Source organism: Micropterus dolomieu, linkage group LG04, assembly GCF_021292245.1.
Source record: "Micropterus dolomieu isolate WLL.071019.BEF.003 ecotype Adirondacks linkage group LG04, ASM2129224v1, whole genome shotgun sequence".
NCBI lineage: Eukaryota > Metazoa > Chordata > Actinopteri > Centrarchiformes > Centrarchidae > Micropterus > Micropterus dolomieu.
The window spans coordinates 12,040,803-12,061,579 of record NC_060153.1 but is presented as its reverse complement, the minus strand read 5'-3'; the positions used below and the strand labels follow the sequence as shown (position 1 = coordinate 12,061,579).

Sequence of the window (20,777 nt, the reverse complement as noted above, 5' to 3'; positions counted from 1 at the left end):
GGGTTGCAGGGTTTCACTTGGTAGTGTTAGGGATGGATGGAGAGAATGATGAGAAGGGAGGAGTGTGTGCGGGGGTTATTAGTCCACCCTCCAGAGGCTACTAATGCACTGACCTTCATTAACTCGCATTACTGTCGGTGTGTGTGACTGTGTGTGCGAAAGTGCAACTCTCTTTAGTTAACACTCATTACGGAGTCTTTGTTTAAAGGCCAGTAAACTAATGAAGTCATTAAATAAGTGGAGAAAATCCTGATTCAAGTATTGAAACTAGACACGGAGGTAACTTTAAGGACAGGAACAGCCACTGGGACACACAGAAAACTGCAAAAGAATGTGGGTGATGGCTATTGTCAAGCCATAGGATAAGCACTGATGAGCACACGCAGCCATCATGACAGTTCTCTGAGGACTTAAATATACAACAGAGAGACATAAGACTTGAATCAGACAGATTTGGTGTTTATCTGTGCATGTGCAGGCTGGGGAGAGATGAACCTGATATAGCATACCGTGCTCTGTGAGAGTATTTGGAAGGGTTGAGTGTGATTCTGTCTGTTATGACCTGGCTCAAAAGGCCACAACAAAAGGGAGACACACCATGGTAAAACTTAAACAAACAAAATATGTTTATTAAACCAAAGTTAACCAAATTAAGGCTGGTGCCAAAGTGAAAGTGAACAATTATGGGGTATGAACATCAGTGGCTTCAGTCAGTTCAGGATGATGGATGTATGGAAAATGTGTGTGAGGGAGCTGTAATGTACAAGAATCAATAACTATCAACTAAAACAACATATCCAGAAACCAAGACGAAGGTGGAACCTGTGGAGTGAAACTGATGATGGGAGGGTTGGCAGAGAGGTCTGTTCGTCCTCAGCCCAGCAGCAACCTCTCCCTAAGAATGAGAATAAAATGTTAAATACTCTACAGGGCAATTAGCCCAGGTGCCCAGAGTTACTGCAATCAGCTCTTCCTCTGCAAGGAAGAGAGAGAGGCCACACCCACACATGACCCCACACGGCGTCACACTGTCACTAATGTTATTTTCTGTCTGTCTATAGGCTCTCCGTGATACTCAGAAACAGTTGCGTTCTCAGATCTCCAACTTTACCTTCAACCTGGGCTTCTCTGGGAAGTTTTACCACACAGGTGCGTTCCATTTTATATGCTTTCCATCCTAACATACTAGTGCCGAACCTACACAGAAAATCTAAGACTAAGACTATAAAATCTTACTTTAAGAAAAGGTATTTTTCATAGTTTAGACATGTTTTCTATCAGTGATTCATACCTTACTTCATTCATTTCAGTGGGTGTTTGTTTTGTTAAATAAGAGCAAACCATGTGTTTCAAACTAAGCATACCATATTGTTTTATGTACAAATCTGCTTTCCCTTTATCTTTTCACACTAAAAACAAATTTTTCTTTTATGGTCATGCACATCCCTTGGAGCTAAAATGTGATGGTGAAACTCAAATTTAATTAACAATCTTTCATTAAATGAAAATGTTCGTTGGCACCAAGCACAATTCATCAATTGACAATACGATGGTCATACCAGTCAATTAACATGATATACAATTACCTTTTAATTTATATTTAAATGCTATTCAGTTTTAAGTCAATAAGTCTAGCTAACACAATTCTTCTAAGTAAATACTTTCGATGGAAAATATGTGCCTCACTTAATGAAACATGGCAGGTTACATCATACTGTACAAGATGCGGACAAAATATTTCACAGTAAACCAGTTTTTTTTATTTACAAAATATATTTAAAGTTTATTACACTTATGTAATAGATACGTGTTCTTAGCGGGAGTAATACATCCTACACAGTTTCTGTAGCTTGTTTATATGCAATAACCTATCCTATTCGTCATAAAAAAATACTTTTTATCTCATAATATTTCTAGATTGTGGCGTTATGGAGAAATATGAATACAGGCATATTTAAATGCACGTACTGTTGTGCAATCTAAGCTCTGTTGCGGTTCCAAAGACAGATGTTATTGATTTTCTAGTTAAAGTGTCTAAATCTGCAGCAAGAGAACAAAAGAGTGAGATACACTGGAAAAGAAATATGGAGGTGAGATTGAAAATAATTATAATTAGAAGAAATCTGATATAGAATGGATCATATTACCATTGCATTTGTTATTGCTATGGCATCACTTTTTATCACCATGGTACCAGGCTGCTACCTTATTTAGCAACATGACCTTAAAACAACCCAATTGCTTGGTTATATACGCTAACCTTAATATGTGAATTGTTTATAGCAAAAAAAATTTTATGTGCTCTGAATCTGCATGGAGCATGCATTGATACATGTTATTTCTTGTACTTTTGTCCTCGTGTGTGTGTGTGTGTGTGTGTGTGTGTGTGTGTGTGCAGGCACGGTGGAGGAGGATGAGGGAGATGATTTGCTGTTAAAGTATGTGGATGAGTTCTGGTGGTTCCCCCACATGTGGAGCCACATGCAGCCTCACCTCTTCCACAACGAGTCCTCACTGCTGGAGCAGATGGTCCTCAACAAGGACTTTGCTCTGGTGAGATGGATGCGCACACACATACGCACACACCTTCCTTGCAGCTGTCTATTTCGTTGATGCTTTCTTCTTGTGTGTTCTTTTAATCATGCTCGCTTCCACTGATTGCATTTTCTTCAAGGACGTTTGTTGCTGTTGATGATTGTTGTTTTCTTCTCACAGCAGATTACAGCCATGATGTTCGCAGGTGAAAGCGCTGGAACTGTTTTTACTTAGAGGCTGGAAGAATCATAAAAAGAATACATTTCATGTTACCAACACTACTTGTTTTATAGGAAACCTAATTGCTGCCTGAATTACGTTCACTTGTTTTTTTTGTTTTTTTTCCAGTCTAGGAGGTGTGACAGTCCCATACCACAGGATGTAGACAACAGAAACCGATTTCATATCCTGTGTCTTATGTGTTGTTAGGTTGGAGTTCCCACAAGCTGATACTGTAGGGAAAACACATTAAAGATATGTGAATATGTGAAGACAAAGAAAGTTTTGCTGATGTGTACAATATAAAGATATCCTAGATATGTTGATAAAAAAAAATAATGTAACATAATATGCTAATGCAAATAAGAGGCAGCGTTGCCACAAAGCAGAAGGAAAATAGCATTTCAGGATAAGTAATAAGAATGCTTTTACAAAATTTATTGTCATGTACTCATTTTATAAAACAAAACAAACAAAATGTAATATCCCTGTTGCAGAGTGATGCATTAATGGGCAACACCTGAGCCCTGTTTCATGTCTTCATGTTTAATCTGAAAGTCTGCAAGGTCGAGAGCTTTTGTTGCTCTGCTCTGCTTTGTTTTCCTGTGCTTAATTAGTACGTGCGTGATTGAGTGGAGATGATTTGTATGACCGCATAGGAGTGTTGTGTCACACAGACAATAGGGGGGGGTTGAAGGTGAACGTGATCATAAAGTGTGATCCCTAACCTCTACAAACACATGTACATACTCCACTCCCTCATCCCCTGACCGCAGATGCTTAGCTTTGACAGTGTGTGTGGGTGCGTGTCAGAGCGAAGGACAACATCATCAGTCTGCGAGATGCACCCAGCAACAATCCGCCCTCACACTCCCACACATACACATGCTCACACAAACTTTTTTTTATTTTTATGTCCAACCCGAAGGCCAGCATCGTAACAAACACAACACAAACCACGTGCTTCTTCTACAAGGTCAGACAGCTGGGCCCTGCGTGTTTACGTGCAACCATGTCCTTTGTCAGAGTTGTAAATGTGCTATAACTTCTGTGTTTATGTCTATAACCCTCACATACATGCCTCTGTGTATGCCTATGTATGTCCTCCACCTCTAGGAGCACAACATCCCAGTGGACATGGGCTACGCTGTGGCCCCTCACCACTCAGGTGTCTACCCAGTTCACCTGCAGCTGTACAAGGCTTGGAGACGCGTGTGGAACATCCAGGTCACCAGCACTGAAGAGTACCCCCACCTCAAACCTGCCCGCTACCGCAAGGGCTTCATCCACAACAACATCATGGTGAGGAGAAAACACTGTTAAAAAGCCTCAGGGAGGGCACACGCATGAACATGTGCTTACTCACATCCATAAATACACTTCAATTCACATGTTTGGCGCATACATGAAAACTGATTAGCACCTTCACAACTACCAACTGAATATTCATTGTTGAACATAAAAAAATTGTTCAGCTGAATGTTATAAAAGACATTTCAAAATATATTATTAAGGCAAAGATCTCTGATTGTTTAATATTTTTCTTTATTATTTTGTTGTTTTGATTTTTTCCCCCTTGTATTTCTATAGTGCTAGACATAGTGATAGTTGTGGTTGTGGGTATCAACAAGTCAATGTTGGCGCCGTTTATATTACACATATACACATTTTATAAAATATGTCTGCCTGGCAGACAAAGCATAGATGTGTTTGTTTGTTGTCTGACAAGAGGTGACTCAGGTTAGTCAGATAAACACGACACACAACACATCTTAACACAACACCACCGATCACGCAGAAGTCAAGACTCAAACCTAACACTCAAAGCACGTTATTTTGTGTCCTTGCCCGCCAGGAAGAAAAAAAAAATTGCTTAATTCATCTGACTGAAATTAAAACCATGAATTGTAAATCCTTAGAGCAACTAAATCAAAGCCAGCTTTAATGTGGAATCATTTAGTCACAAGAGTCTGTTTGGATATGTTCCTTTGCCGCTGTTCTTTTATCTTGCTTTTGCAAAACCATTTTTATCTACTGTCTTTGTTCAAATAACTGTTTGCTGAATAGTAAATTGTGTGCTGATTGTTTCTTGCAGCCTTAAACAGAAAATCAATGATGCTGTACGTGGTGTGTAACCTCCTGTGTGCTCGCGTGTGTGTGTGTGTGTTATGAATTCTTTGACCTTGTCTCACCACAGCATGCTCAGCTACATGTTGATTCAATATTTAATGGCTTCGCAATGCAGCTAAAGGGGTGAGCGTTTGTGTGTATGCGCCTGTGTGCATTTGTACATTTGTATATGTGCATGATGTCTATCATAGAATAAGGATTTAGTAATGAGGGCATTTTGACACTTTCATGCTCCAATAAATAATTCATCAGTCACTGTTTGAGACAGCAATAGAATAAAACTCTTGTCACCCATTCCACCTTAGCAAGTTGTCTTCATCCCTCCCTCTTGTCCCTCCTCCTCTTCATTCACTTGTCAGTCAGACTTAATGTCAGTGTGCACAACTGCTTCCTTATTGACAAAAGAACCAATCACATCTGACACCAAAATTACCAGTCCATGTTGCTCTGCCGTACTTAGGTTTTGAGGAAACAATATGAACAGACAGTTGTGTCAATTTCCTAATCAGTCCTAGAAGTTTGCTTTTATTTCTTAAGACATCTTGTCACAGTGTCATAAAAGACAGCCACTTTATCCTACTTTCTTTCAATACAATAACAAGCTGACAGTTTGACAGGCTATAATGTGTTATTATACATTATCAATAGTATGGTACTGAGAAGCATCAGTGAATCGCTGAATTAAATAGCAAGACACTGAACAAAAAACATGTTTACAACCTGCTGAAGAGTGGAGGCAGAAGTAAAATTAAATCCCCAGCAACAAATACTTTCAAATTTGTTACTTTGTTCGACTGTCTTTCAAGTAAAACTTAAGACAATATTTTTTTTATTGGCCGGAATAAACTTCTCGTTGGAAATGTTGCCAATGCACCAAAATATATTAATATTTGTTAGATTGAAACATCCCTCAATTAAAATCGGTCATTAGTACAGTGTGCTGATCTTTTGTCTTATTCTTGCCTTTAGTTTTTCTTTTTGAGCTGCCCTGTTTGTCCATGTACCTAAATCACACTGGAAGGAGAGCAAGGACACATGCAAATCAGATTCCTTGATGATCATGGATAGAGTGAGCTCTCATTAGCTGAGCTTTCCTTATGTCAGAGCTTTGTCAGGAAATGAAGGAACGTACAATGCCTTTTAATGGTCATGTTGCTTACTTGAAGTCACACTGCAGAGTGAGGGCAAAACCCATCACTCCTGGTTAGAGGCCTTCCTGCTGTGGCATAAGCTAGTTTAGATGTTTGCTAAAGAAATCACATGTAGCACTGTTCAGTAGAGTCAACTGATGAAAATGTTATGATGTACTTGCCAGCTGGAACTCAGGTCAATGAATTAGAAAGATCTGCCACTGGTGGTCTCAGAGGTATCCTGCTTCTAATTCACTCCCATCTCTACCAGTACATACAAGACAATGGATGTTGACAGGCTTCACTTCACCCTACCGCCACCGTCCTCTAAAGGATTCATATTACGACTGTCTTGGCCAAGCAGAATTTCATCAGCAGATGGAGTTTGTTCAGTTGTCATGGAGTTTTGTATGTACAAATTTGTTCTGAACGCTTTGAAACTCAACTTTTTAAGCCACCATGACCGAATAGTCCTCAAAGCGTTCAGAAAAATACAGAAATTTGAGCAAGCAAATCATTCAAAGCTACAGAACAGTGACTCGGTGGACCTTGAGGTGACATTGTTCTGTCAAATTCCACTTGCAAAACTGTAGAAATACACAAATATGTATTATTAGCCATTGTAAATATATTAAGCCAAGGGAGCAATGAGAGGTCAGTGTAGGGAAATAGTGAAAAGGTTCATCTCTTGCTCTAAGACACTGCATGCTGCACTGACTAAATAGCAAGGAGAGGCCAGGAAAAACAGAAAACACTCAAAATATAGCTCATGGAGGCGGAATATTTTTCTGAGAGGCAGTTTGTGTGTGTGTGTGTGTGTGTGTGTGTATGTGCAACTCAGTACATATGAAATTAAAATGTTAAATTCTACCATAAACCGGCTGGTGAGGTTTTAGACTGATAATTCATATAGCCTCCAGGCCTCTTGTGAAGTTACTCTGGGACATCACTCACAACCTTCACACTTTCTTTACCTTTCACATTCTTTCACTTGCAATTGTTCTTGCAATTTCGGTCTATTAATCTCTTTCCCTCTGCCTCTTGCTCGATCTTTGTTTGCTCAGAGGAGGACAGGAAGTTGTCTTGAGGCTGTAAAATTGGTGTTTGGGTGTCTCTGTCAGCAGATTGAGAGCCACCCACTGGACCCACAGTATCAGAGCAAATCAGGCTGAGATTTAGGATTGTGTGTGTGTCTGTGTGTGTGTGTGTGTGTGTGTGTGTGTGCACCTGCACAAACATGCATACTTGTGTGTATTTCTTTTTAAAATATACTATATCAGTTTGAGCTATAGCTCTGTGGATAATTGGTTTGGTGAAATAGTGCTGAGTGTCTGTGGCTCTGGTGGCCTTCTCTCTCTGTCTCTCTCTCTCTCGTGTGTGTGTGTGTGTGTGTGTGTGTGTGTGTGTGTGTGTGTGTGTGTGAACGAGTCTGCAGTGTTTTATAGATAAACCAATATCTGCGCTTTCACTCTGTATTTCACACAGAGAAGTGCTCCACAAGGAGTTCACAATAAAGACCTCGTTCTCATCTCTTCATTTAATTCATTTAATGACCTAATGAAAAGGTGATTCATTACTCAGATGTTAAACACTTGATCCGTCTTATTTATACTTATATTATACTTATATTAGTTTTGTTTTATTTTACATTATAAATGTATAATTCAAATGTATTTTTACATCGACCAAAATACAAACAGCTGAGGTAAGCTGTTAACACTCCCTGATGATTCTGATCTGCCAAAAATAATGTCATTGCTGTCACCTTTTAAAACATTATCCAACCATAACATTGTTAGATATACTAGTAACAAGAAAAAGAATCTGAGAAACCTTTCACCAACCAAACAAGGCACAGAGCATGTAACTCAGACGGGGCGTGGCGGTGTACTTTTGGTGTTTTCATGGCCAAGAGCAAGAGTGCATGGTGCACCTGCTCGAGGTGATTTAAAGTAATCCATTATCATGTCCTCCTGCTTAGGTAAACAGTGAGTCACCAAAATACCAAACAGGTGTTGGTGAGGAAGTAAGAATTGAACATTTTTCAATGCCTAATGCTATGCACCTGCATTAAAACATGGCCTTTACTGCTGCAGTGAAGTTATCTTGGCTGGACAGCTATTCAGGACACATAGCTCTGTCACAGCAGTAAATGGTGTCCTTTGATAACTCTAATTTGCTTTTTCAAGCAGACATGCTGACTTGTCGTTACAGGAAATGCACATGTGATACTAATAACGTTTAACAATGGCTCCATTCACGTGCTCCTCAGATGGTCCCATTTCTCCAGTTGGGAAGTCGTTCATCCGACTTCGGTGTGTTGAGCTTTAATTAATAATGTGGATACAACATTTTTTTGTACAGCGTCTGGGATGTTATGTATATGATGTTGCTTTCCCAGTATGCTGAAACAGTTTTAAGCTTAGTGATTTTGTCCCAGATTTGTTGCTGCACCAGTAGGCTAGTCCTGGGGAGTACTTCTGCATTTGTGAAGACAAAAGGCTTTATACAACCTTTTGTAGCTCCAGAGGGGGCTGAGCAAAATCTGATGAATGTAGTCTTGTAGTCTTCAAGTGATCTCACTTCTGTTTGAAGTAATCTAGGGGTGTGGAGTTAGAAAGCTTACCAGACCTCTGAAGCTTGCTTATTATCTCTGCTTGAAGATAGTGGCTCAAGGCCACATTAGCTACTGCTTGTATAACACACACCTGAATCTCTGAGTTGCATTGTGGGTAATGTAGGCAGCAGCATCTGCCAAAGAAGAAGAATGTGTTCAATAAAAAAGACTATATCTCTGGTTCTGCTACATCACTTTTGATCCTTTTATTATAGGAGTACAAAGCAAAATCAGTACAGAATTCTTTGATGGGTCATTGAAAATTATTATTTGAGTTAGATTTTTGCCATACCATGGATGCAGTAATGTAAGCAGTAAAAGCTCTTTGTCTTAGAAATTTGTGCCAGCTGATCACACTTTCCTTGGTTGACTATGATTATAAACTTTATTTATTTTTGTTCACTTCCTGTGTGAACTGAAGAATGGAGAATGAAAAATTAACAACTCCTCTTTTCATGTAGGTGCTGCCTCGTCAGACGTGTGGCTTGTTTACTCACACCATCTACTATAAGGAATACCCTGGAGGACCTAAAGAACTGGACAAAAGCATCCGTGGGGGAGAGCTGTTTCTCACTGTGCTACTCAATCCGGTGAGTCACACAGTCACACACACTCTCACATGCAAACAGAAATACAGAGTAAGAAACAGGGCGGACTGTTACTTTCTGTTTTGATTTTTGCACCTTAAAGAGGCACCAACTGGGTTTCCTGCTCTCTCTGTGAAGGTAACTTCCTCTCTGTCTGATTCATTCCTTTTCATTTTGCTTTGTTTGTGCACGTGTGTGTGTGTGTGTGTGTGTGTGTGTGTGTGTGTGTGTGTGTGTGTCTGTCTGTCTCTTTTCCTGTCAGGGGCTGCTTCTTACTGTGGAGCTGTGTTCATCTCCCCACTTTAAATTAGGTCTCACCACAGGGGGCTTGCTGTCACACACGCACACGCACATGCACACGCACGCGCGCACACGCACACGCACACACACACACACACACACACACACACACACACACAAGCACATGCACATCCTCCCCCTCTCGGTTCCCCCTGCTGTGTATGTCAGCTCTACTCGATTCTGCTTTGAATTAAGGAACAGAATTAGGTTTTGGTGGCAGTTTAGATGCTCATCCACATGCACATACTCACCAGCACATGCACGCACATAGTTAAAAAAGGTAGGAATAGAAATTCCCAGGAATTATCCCCAAACAATCTCTCTGTGACTCAGACACACACGTGCACATGCACAGACACACAAAGATGCTCATAGACCAGCAGCAGGCTGTATTGAAGTGTCAGGTAGAGGAGTGCTGAACTAGAGGAGCTGTCAAATCTAAGCAAACATCATAGAGTCAAGTGCAGCTTCGCACAACAACCCAATCTAGGCCTTTCTTCTTTCTCTGCACCACTTTGTCTCGGGCTGTCTTTCATTTTGTTATTCTTTTTTGTTTCTTTCTCTTCTTTCTTATTTTCTTATTTGTGTCTCTATTTCCTGACATTTTTGATTCTTTCATTTATTTCTTTGTTTCATTCTTTCTTTGTGTCTTTCTTCGATCTTTCATTCATTCCAGTTTTATTTATTTAGATGTTCTTTCATTCTCTCTGTCTTCTGCATCTCTGCATGTCAGTTCATCCCTGACTCTTCCTTTGAACAAAATCTTTTCCCTGCTTTAAAATAATAGTCATACATGGCATTTACACTGAAATACTGTATAAGCTTGTTGTTCTACTGACAGTTGTTATAAGAAAATACTGATCAGTTTATATCCATTTCAAAAGAACTGTTATAATTGTTTAATTTGTTCTGTTCCTATACTTTTCTGTATCAGGTTGCATTGAATTAAAGTGTTTTGTATTTCCCCTTGCAGGGACAATGGTTTTCTAATAATAGACAAAGACTAGGTGGTTGGCATGGAGTAAAAATGAGAGAGAGCATAATTTGCCTTTTTCTATCAGAGGGAGGTAAAGTGATTTGGGGGGCTAAAGTGCTTGTATTGTATTGTTACTGAAAAGAGTCTGTGGGGAAAATGCACAAAATGAATAGTCACTTTCACCTAAAAGTCCTTCTCACAGACATTCTGATCGTGCTCCATGGAATAAATTGTGATAGGGACTAATTATGTGGCCTTCAGCAAACTCTGTAGTAATTTGCATGAGCAGCACAAGCCAACATGCCTGAACAAACATACATACTCTTGCGGAAGACCAGTGATATTATATCTTTGGTTTGGAGATAATAGAAGTTAAAACTTCCTGGAGTGCCTTGTAAAAAAGGAAATGCCACGTTTGTCAATTCTGATAGGGCATTATAACGCAAGGTTGTTTTTTTTAAATGGAGATTTAAAAGGAGGTACACGGATGAAAAATAATATTTACAGGCTTGTAAGCACGCATTCCTTAAAAATGACTGACATGGCCACTTTAAACAGGATTAAAATCACGGACTTGCTCTTATAAAATGTACATTAAGCCACCTCCCCCTGTTTCCTGTGCAAATAATCACACAGCGATCGGAGGCTGTCTTTTGGTTGATAATAGGAGCTTCTTAGATGTTGGCTGGACTAAGTGCCTCCAGAGTAAACACTCGTGCTCCATAAACCCAAGGCACCAAATTATCCCATAGAGACTTGTCCAAAGACTCCATGTAATAGTTTAATGTAATTTAATAGTTTACTCCTCAGATTCTTCACAATGCAAAGTGCAAATGCAACGAGGCAATCCTATCTGATTTATTTTGCTTTTGCCTGGTGTCCCTAAAAAAAAAAAAAAATGTCAAGATATGTTTCAGTTCTGTTTGGAGATGTATAAACATAGCCCAATACCTGAACAAGGAAGCACCACTTGCAGTTATTTCACAACATATTTATGAAGTCAGAATATTCAGACATTGGCTAGCTAAACCTACCAGTAGGACTTATATTTACAGGTTACATTTATTTATTAAATTAGCCCAACACATTACAGTGATTATGATATGGTAACTCCTTTCTCATTATTCCCCAGCAGACACAGGAATGCTGATGATCTGCTAATTATCATGGTAGTTATGATGGCCCTGGTTAATGCCAATACCTGACATGTTTTCAGTGGAGCCATTATAATTTCAAGTTTTGTGTTTTTCGTTTTGTAATTTTAATAGTGTCATGCTAAAATAGCAGAGGATAACAATAATTATAAACTGTATTTTTTTTAAACCCAGTTTTCTTAACTGGGTTACTAAATGCAATTAAAACAACAATAACATGAGCAACATCAAAAATAGTGTAGAAATAAAATATAAATAAGCCAAGTTCTACAGAGTATTAGGCAACATTACATAAGGTAACATAAAATAAATTCATTTGAAAACGTATATACCACAACAGAATGAAATGATTGTAAAAAAAACAAACAAACAAACATTGTTTTGTAATAATATTATATTGCAATACATATCATAACTAAGTTACATTAAGGAAAATGTATTTTCCATAATAAAAATTCCTCAGTTTCTTAACTGTATGCTGAGCTTGGATGGAAGCAGCCTGTTCTCTTTGTGGGATTTTCATTTTATGTAAGAAAATACCATGAAGTTTTCATAATAATATACCTCACATATTCTCCTCCATCAAAACATGTCATTGTTCCATTTTTGTTGTGACTGAGATGTCAGTTCCTAATGTGGTGATTAGTGCCAGAAATGTTTCTATAGATAATTCAGTTTGTGTCTGTGTGTGTGTTGGTAGCTGCTAAAAGGACTTAATGACGTTTTTGCTTACATCACCAGTGATGTCATCTCAACATGAGCTCATAAACCAAGAGGGTTGCCTCTTCACGCTCACTGTCCCCCTCTGTCTCTTTCACACACACACATACACTTAAATATATTACATAAGGGTTTGAATTTCTTCTTGAAATCCAGAAACACACAGAGGCTAATTACATTTTTCCCCTCTGTTGCCACTCTGTTGTCCTTCTCTCTCACTGCCTCCCTTTCTTCATCAGTGTAATAAGAGATGAAGCTCTCCTCTTGTTGTATCTCTTAGTGAAGAGACCTATTAAACATAAAAGCATTTTTTAAGCCCTAAATGAGAGCTATCTGCCATGATGTACGTCCACACACACACACACACACACACACACACACACATACAGTACATATGGACTAATGTTTTATTTTCACGTCTCCCTGCTATGTTTTCATTTGCAGACCCAAATGCTTTTATTTGTGTGTGTACATTGTCCGTGTAATCAATAGTGTTCTGCAGCTCCCTGCTTTAGTGTCTTGGGGGTTTCCTATTGTTTGAGGATCTGCACATTGGTAATATTGTCACTTCCTATTCAATGACTTTAAATCACATTTGGCCTTTCGTGGCAATAACTGACATACTGCGTGTGTGTGTGTGTGTGTGTGTGTGGGTGTGCGTGCGTGCATGTGTCTATGTGCGTGATGCTATGTGCATCATTCCCGGCTGCATCAGCAATCATTGAGCTCCCCGTCTCACATAAGCTCGACAATCGATTGGACGACCTGGACTCTGCAAACAGCCAATAGGGCACAAGTCATTCCCCAATAAATGGCCAGAGAGATGGTGAGAGAGAGGGGAGAGAGAAGAGGAGAACAAGTGGGGGAGAGACAGGGAGAGCAGGGTGAGAAGGTGGCAGACAGATTGAGATTTAATTTTCAGGTCACGGAGTCTTGTGTCACTTGAGAATCCAGACACATACAGAGAGGAAGTGATGCACACACAGGCATATACACACACACACGCATCCAACTATCTGCGTAGGTGTGCATGTGTATGTTTGTATAAATGTGTGTCTGGCTAATAAGCTTTATGGCAGAGCTAAGCGCTAAATGTCAGCCCTGATATATGTGTACAGCTCTGCTTATGTCAGCTAAACACCAAATATCAGCACAATCTCCCTCCCTCCTATTAGCCCTCTGTTATAACCAGAACTTACCATCACATCCCTCAACTTTCTTCTCATGTCCAGGGCTCTGGTGGCCCTCTATCTAGCTCTCCATCTCTTTCTTTCTTTTTCTAAATTTTCAACCCGTTCATGTTGACTTTGCTCACACATGCATCTTTCCGCACTTGTTTTTGTCCCATTTCTACTCCTTACTTCCCTTTCTCCGGAGTCCTGCTGATTGCTACTGAAGGCTTGGGCAGCTCATCAACACAGACAGGTTCTCAAACACACACACACACACACACACACACCCACACACAAGCTCGCTCTCACACACACGCACACAAAATAAGCTACAATCCAAACAGGAGGAGAAGTGACAGCAAAGCAGTGAAAAATGGCAGAATGGAAAAGGCCAGAAGATGTTGACTGGACCAGGCAGAATAAATTGACTTGAAATCATTTGCTGTATTGACGTTCAGCTTTCAATTATCCACTGATGAGACAGAGACGGCGTGATGGACTGTGAGAAAGAGAGAGAGACACAGCAAAAACAAGAAGGGGAGAGAGGACGATGAAGGAGAGAGAATGAAACCGGGGGTGGGGGGTATAGGCTTCTTTTTAGTAGCAATAACAGTTCAATCAGGGAGAACTGTACGTGGAACTAAGTGGTCTGTAATGGGAAACAGGCTGCTACAGTTACACAGAAGAATGAAAGAGAATGCAGCAGAGAGTGAGAGAGAGCAGGCAGACTTGCAGTAGGTAAGTAGGTAGATAGACAGAAATGTGGGAAAAAAACTAAAAGCCAGTAAAACAAGTAATTTCTTCAAAAATGCAATCATGTCAGAGAGGATTGGCGCATGTCGAAAACTCAGATACATGACTGGTGGTTCTCTTAATCTTCCAAGACATGGAATTTGTGTGTGTGTGTGTGTGTGTGTGTATATGCAAGTGCTTGCGTGCCTGTGTGTTCATGTGTGCATGGATTTTGAAGAACATCACCCCATGTTGGACTGACATGCTTCATCAGAGCATCTAGGTCAGCATGAGATCGGAGAGAGTAAGAGAAAAAAGAAATAAAAACATAAAGTGACTTTTTGGAGCAGACGAAAGAGTGAGAGTGAGAGCGAGATATTCAAAGGATGAGAGAAAAGGGGGGAAATGAAGCTGTGTCGGAGCAATGAGAAGAAAAGACAAGGGACAAAGATTAAAAGAGGGAGGCTGCTGGGTTGCGGTTTATTTCTCTCATTTTTACACTTCTGTCCCAGTCGAGTTCCAAGTGTGATTTGAGCCCAATTCTGGTGTTAAATTATTAGCACAGTATTCTTTATTAAAGGCACATAGAGGAATCAAAGCAATCCAATATGCAGGATGTGGCACTAGATACAGAGAAAAAGGTTTATGTGGTTCAGTTAATTAAATTCTTAGCCACAGTGAGTTCTTCCACCAAAAAGGGCCTGCACTGTGTCGAGAGATTAAAACTCTCTCAAGTGGCTTTTTGGTTTTTTGTGGGGTTTTTTAATTCAGACTCACCTGCCAAGGTTGCTCTCTCTATCTTTCCCTTTGTTACCTCGCTGTCAGTACTCCCCCCCCCCCCCTCTGTTTCTTCCGTTCTCCAATTACAAAACCAAATCATCTTCTCTCTCCCCATTTGTTTAATTTGGCAGCTCATGCTTGAGTTCCATAATGAATTTTCCATGTTCAATATCACTCAGATTCTCTCTCTCTCTCTCTCTCTCTCTCTCTCTCTCTCTCTCTCTCTCTCTCTCTCTCTCTCTGTACAAACCACACACACATACATATATACAGTACACCGTGTCCCTCACAGCCTGAATCAGACTTCGTAGGGTATTGAGTGGTTTGAAGGGAACATAAATCAATTTTTGATCACCTTGCCTGCTTTCAAAAAAAAGCACAAAATCAGAGAGGTGGGAGACTTTAAAATGGTTTATAACATCTTATTTACTAAGGTCAGATTCATGTGCATTCACTTTGTATCAGTTCAAAACCTTTTCATTTTATAACACTCCTTTTATGCTATTACCAACCCTCCTCCCAACTACTGCAGCATGCTGTGGGAAATATTCCTTCTCCATCCCAAATGTGAATAGATGTTTCCGGTGAGAGACTGTCAAATTTAATTTTACACATTTCTAAGAGCTGTGCTTCAAGCTCTCCATTCATGCTTCAAAGACAGAGGTTTTTGGCATTTTGACATTACAATTCATTGGAGAGGAGGAGCAAGCAAACATACTGGCTTACTGGCTTGTGTTTTCTGTTGTTCCTGAGTGCTTGGCGCTGCCTTGACAGGGGTTCCACATTGTTGCTCTGACATCAACTAGATTGATATGAAGCAGGCAAAGCTGGATGGTGCGCTGCTGGTTCGCTTAAAGTGAGCACAAGATGGGAAGCCAGAAGCAGTTGCGCATAAATGCCCTAGCATACACAAACGCACAAATGCATAAACAATTACGCTGACACGCACAGACACTCGCACACAAACATTTTTTAAAAAATGCGTCTGATATGCATACCCTTGCACCTCTCTCTTCTTTCTCTGTTGCGTTCTATGTCAAAAAGACACACACAATTAGCCACACACACACACACGTCTCATTCCTATTTCTCCCTCCCACAGTCTCTCTCTCTCTCTCTCACTCACACTCACACACACACACACACACACACACACCTATTCCTCCCATCAGTATTCGGGGGCTATCAGTATTCAGCAACAGCTTTCCAGGTCGGCCGGACGCTGATCCATCAAACCCTGACACTGTGTCGTTTTGTATCTACGGCAACCTTCAGCGTTAAAGAGGAGCGCCGACAGTCCTCTGTCACCAGGAAATTCACTGTGTATGCCTGTGTGTGTCTTTCTGTGTATGCGTGTGTTCACATTCATAGGCCGTTCTCCCAAATATACTGACACGCAGTCACTCATGCGCACACAGACACACACATGCTCACGTCCAACAAATAATTCATATCTTAATGGCTGATGTTACCGTTTTATCCAGACACTTCCCAAGCTCACTCTAATCACAAAAGAAGCTTGTGTGTGTGTGTGTGTGTGTGTGTGTGTGTCTAGCTTAGCTTGTCTCTTTGATCAGCCTATAAAAGCACTGAGGCGTGGACAGATAGCCTGGACCAACAACAGTATCACTCCTTCACTCCCTCTGAGAATCTCCTTCTCCCTCACACACATCAACCGCCATGAGCACACACCGACACACTTTCCCCTGTGTTGCTGCATCTCTCCCATCACCCAGTGGCTATGAGGAGTATTGTGCTGCCTCCTCGGCTTTATCTATCGGGAGTGGTGAATACATCAGTTTGAGTTTATCTCTTTTCCCCTTTACGATTGAAACTGTGTTGCGCTGAAAGTTAATGTATAATCTTCTATTACAAAAGTGAGTGTGTCACTGCAAAGTGGTAGCAAATATTGAAGCTTGGTGGACAGCTGTTCTGTTGGTGACTTTAAAACAATCACACACTGAGAAATAATCTGTTTGCGTTTCACTGCAGTCACAACAACTGTAATTAGATTTACCACGCTGCTTCAGTTTTTCAAAAACACAGGAACTTGGGGAAATTAGATTTTGACTTTATCACAATTTTGCACAACAATGAAAGTATGTGTTTTCTTCTCTCTGTTCCTTTGCCTTTCCCTCTCTGACGCCCTACTTTGTCTCTGTTTCTCCACACTAGATCAGTATATTCATGACCCACCTGTCTAACTATGGCAATGATCGACTGGGTCTCTACACATTCGTCCACCTGGCCTCCTTTCTTCACTCGTGGACCAACATGAAACTCCACACACTCCCTCCCCTGCAGCTTGCACACAAGTACTTCCAGCTTTTTCCTGAACAAAGGAACCCACTCTGGCAGGTGTGTATGTAGGTATTTGCCCGCATGTAGGGGCCTGCGTGTTTCTGCACTTGTCTTTATACGTTTTCTGTACAATAACATATTCTTATTGTGTAAATTCAAAAATATTCAAGAGAAAAACAGATTGCGTTGAGCTGTGTGACGTGGATAGTACTGTGCAAATTATGACGGCAAGATGGACTGTTTATCTAGTTTTTACTCTGATTTACTCTTAACAGTAAATATCAAAAACAAACAAACAAATATTCCAGTGGTTTATTTATAAATGTTGTTGTAGACAGTGGAGGTCTCATAATTTGATTGTAGTTGTTCAAGCTGGTTTTGTATTTATTATAGTATTGTTTAGGCAACAAAACAAAAACTTAATTCATTTATTCTATGCAGTAAATCCTCCATGCACTATGGGCACTATGGCCATGGATTTTGTATTTATTATATGCACTATCTATATGTTAACTTCTAATCCTTTGTCTGTGCCTTTTCAGAACCCATGCGATGACAAACGACATAAAGACATCTGGTCTAAAGAGAAAACATGCGACAGGTTACCGAAGTTCATGGTCATAGGACCACAGAAAACAGGTGAGCCACACACAAACACACTCAGACATGTACATACAACAAAGAGATCCCTTCTCTGTGCCCAGGTGTCTAGATCCTTAACATCACAGCTTATTCAATTAACCCCCCTTTGCTCCTTTGGTCCTGTCTAGTGGAGACAAGAAGGAAGCTCTTACCTCCTTTCTTCCACCCACATATTGCTTCAGATGCATAGAGTTATAAGAGCTACAACCCTCTCCCTCTTTTATTTTCTTACTTTGTCTAAACCAAATAGGCAAAAAGATTATTAAAAATCTATATACACTGCTTGGATCCATCCGTGTCGCCTTTGTGTGATTTCAGGAATTCTAATTACTGGTGTGTGATGTGAGAGGTTTGGAGGTCCCGTAATGCTGCTAATTAACCAGGTGATAATTTCCTGAAGCGGAGGAGGGGTCACTATAGCAACATTGCAGCCCAACAACGAATACAGTGCAATACATTTTCATTTTTATTGCAGGGCATGTCTCACATGTCAGAGATGTTGGAGCAAATAGGAAACAGGGTGAGAGGCGGGTGTAAGAGTAACGGGGTAAAAAGAGAGCTCCTAAGGGTGAGACAGAGGGCACGACCAGAGCCCCAGTGCTGATTGGTGTCAAATGGTTTTGAATCATTTGATGGGGAGGCCTGTGATTGTTGCGCACACACACACACACACACATGCGTACACACACACACACACGCGCACACACACACACACACACTGTGTATTCTCAGCAAGATATAAATCTTAGGGATGGGAAAAATCATCCAGTATGGATCAGTGGATGACAGCTCTCACACAAGCTGGCACACACACACACACACACTCACACACACACACACACACACACACACACATATACACACAATACTCTCTTCTGAGCTGAATTAACGAGCCAGTTATGAATTATGCCCTTTCTTCCAGGGACGACAGCACTGTATCTCTTCCTCCTCATGCATCCCTCCATCTCCAGTAACTTCCCCAGTCCAAAGACTTATGAGGAGGTGCAATTCTTCAACACCAATAACTACCACAAAGGAATTGACTGGTGAGAACACACACACGCCTATCCCTATATTTCATTCTCTCTCTGTGCCTTTTTTATTAGCCATAACCTAAGGTGAAATGAAAGATTATAAACAACCTTCTTTCACTTTGCAAAGTTGTTATTGACTGTAATGTGTCTTGTTGACTTCAATGACACATTAAGCAGTTCTAAACAGTTCAACAATGTCTTCAAAATGATCTTTTAAGCCTGAAAACATAAGCCAACAGACATATGGCTGCCTAAATTGACCCATAAATGGGTTACTTAGCTGACAGAGACACAGCTGGTGCAGTCTCCGAAGTCATCTACAAAAGACTTAACTCTGAAAATTCTTCATGAACATGAAACACTGTTCAAATTATATCATCAAGTTCATTTTAAGCTCATTGTCAAAGCACCGATTAAGATCATAACACGGTGACTTCAGAACTTGGTTCTGACTTTGAAAGATTTACCAGTGTACAGAGTGACTGAGTTTGCAGTAATGCTGTGGTGCTTATGTATGAGATGTGCGTCACGAGTGCATGCATGTGTGTTTTTATTTATTCTCAATTTCCTGTGTGTCTGTTGCCTCAGGTACATGGAGTTTTTCCCTGTGCCCTCTAATGTTAGCACGGACTTCCTGTTTGAGAAAAGCGCTAACTACTTCCCCTCAGAGGAGTCCCCGCAAAGAGCTGCTGCCCTGCTGCCCAAGGCCAAGATCATCACCCTGCTCATCAACCCCTCTGACAGGGCCTACAGCTGGTATCAGGTGCGTACACAATCTCACAGAAAATCAGAATCAGATGACTGCACATCTATAATTTTGAACCCTCTGCAGCTGCCTGCTTCATCAGATGACATGCTTCATCTATGCATTGATATTGAGTTCTTTATCCAAGATTGTGTTTTGACTGTGATTTTGTCTCTCTGAGTGAGGAGTTAATGAGCCTGATTTATCCAAACGTCTCAATGCAGGAAATGTCACAAGATCCTGAAATCTGCCTTAAGTCTGTTTGATTAATGAGACATGAATGTCAACAACGTGCCGACTCAAATTTTATGTCATTGTCCATAATAACAAATGTCTCTCATGCAAAGTTGTAAATATATTACTTGACGTTTAAGATGACGAATGAGACCAATTGTGCAATAAAGATGAGTTATTTGAAGCTTTTGTTGCTGTATCTGCCCCTTCCCAGCATCAAAGAGCTCATGAGGACCATGCAGCCCTGCGGTTCACCTTCTATGATGTCATCAGTGCAAGACCGGGAGCGCCAACCGAGCTCCGCTCCCTGCAGAGCCGCTGTCTCATCCCCGGTCTTTACTCCACACACCTAGAGAGGTGGCTCACTTACTACCCTGCTAACCAGGTATGCACAACCATAATTGCACTCTTTTGTGCTGTAATACCAAAAATACTGTACATACATATTGACATATAGTATGTAATGTTAAAGTCTTGCATTTACTCTGTAAGATGAGATATGTTGTTCATGACTTTTGAAGAAAGAGAATGAAAGAAGAGGTTTATTTTTCAGATTAAGTGCATTTACTGATGTTTATTTTATTATTTATCAGAGACATAATTGAAGAATTGGTAACTATGTACTGTATTTTGCACTGTTGTCCTTTTTCTATTTAGATGGGAACTAACTAAAATATATTGTGCAGGAATTGGTAGCAATACACCATAATAAGAAAAAGAGTAAAGTGATATATTACATCTTCTGTCAGGATTCTGTTTTGCATTAAAG

At 40.3% G+C, this 20,777-nt stretch overlaps 1 protein-coding gene across 2 annotated transcripts in view; it reads left to right on the top strand.

The window, feature by feature from the left end:
• The window catches only part of ndst3 (N-deacetylase/N-sulfotransferase (heparan glucosaminyl) 3), a 41,291-nt gene that overhangs the window by 11,706 nt on the left and 8,808 nt on the right, over window positions 1–20,777 (top strand). For both annotated transcript variants that reach the window (XM_046047995.1, XM_046047996.1), the window contains exons 3-11: window positions 1,062–1,149; window positions 2,399–2,553; window positions 3,871–4,056; window positions 9,093–9,221; window positions 17,228–17,410; window positions 17,896–17,992; window positions 18,918–19,041; window positions 19,618–19,792; window positions 20,223–20,393. In XM_046047995.1, coding sequence (XP_045903951.1) covers window positions 1,062–1,149; window positions 2,399–2,553; window positions 3,871–4,056; window positions 9,093–9,221; window positions 17,228–17,410; window positions 17,896–17,992; window positions 18,918–19,041; window positions 19,618–19,792; window positions 20,223–20,393 — 1,308 coding nt within the window. The remainder of the gene's footprint in view (window positions 1–1,061; window positions 1,150–2,398; window positions 2,554–3,870; window positions 4,057–9,092; window positions 9,222–17,227; window positions 17,411–17,895; window positions 17,993–18,917; window positions 19,042–19,617; window positions 19,793–20,222; window positions 20,394–20,777) is intronic.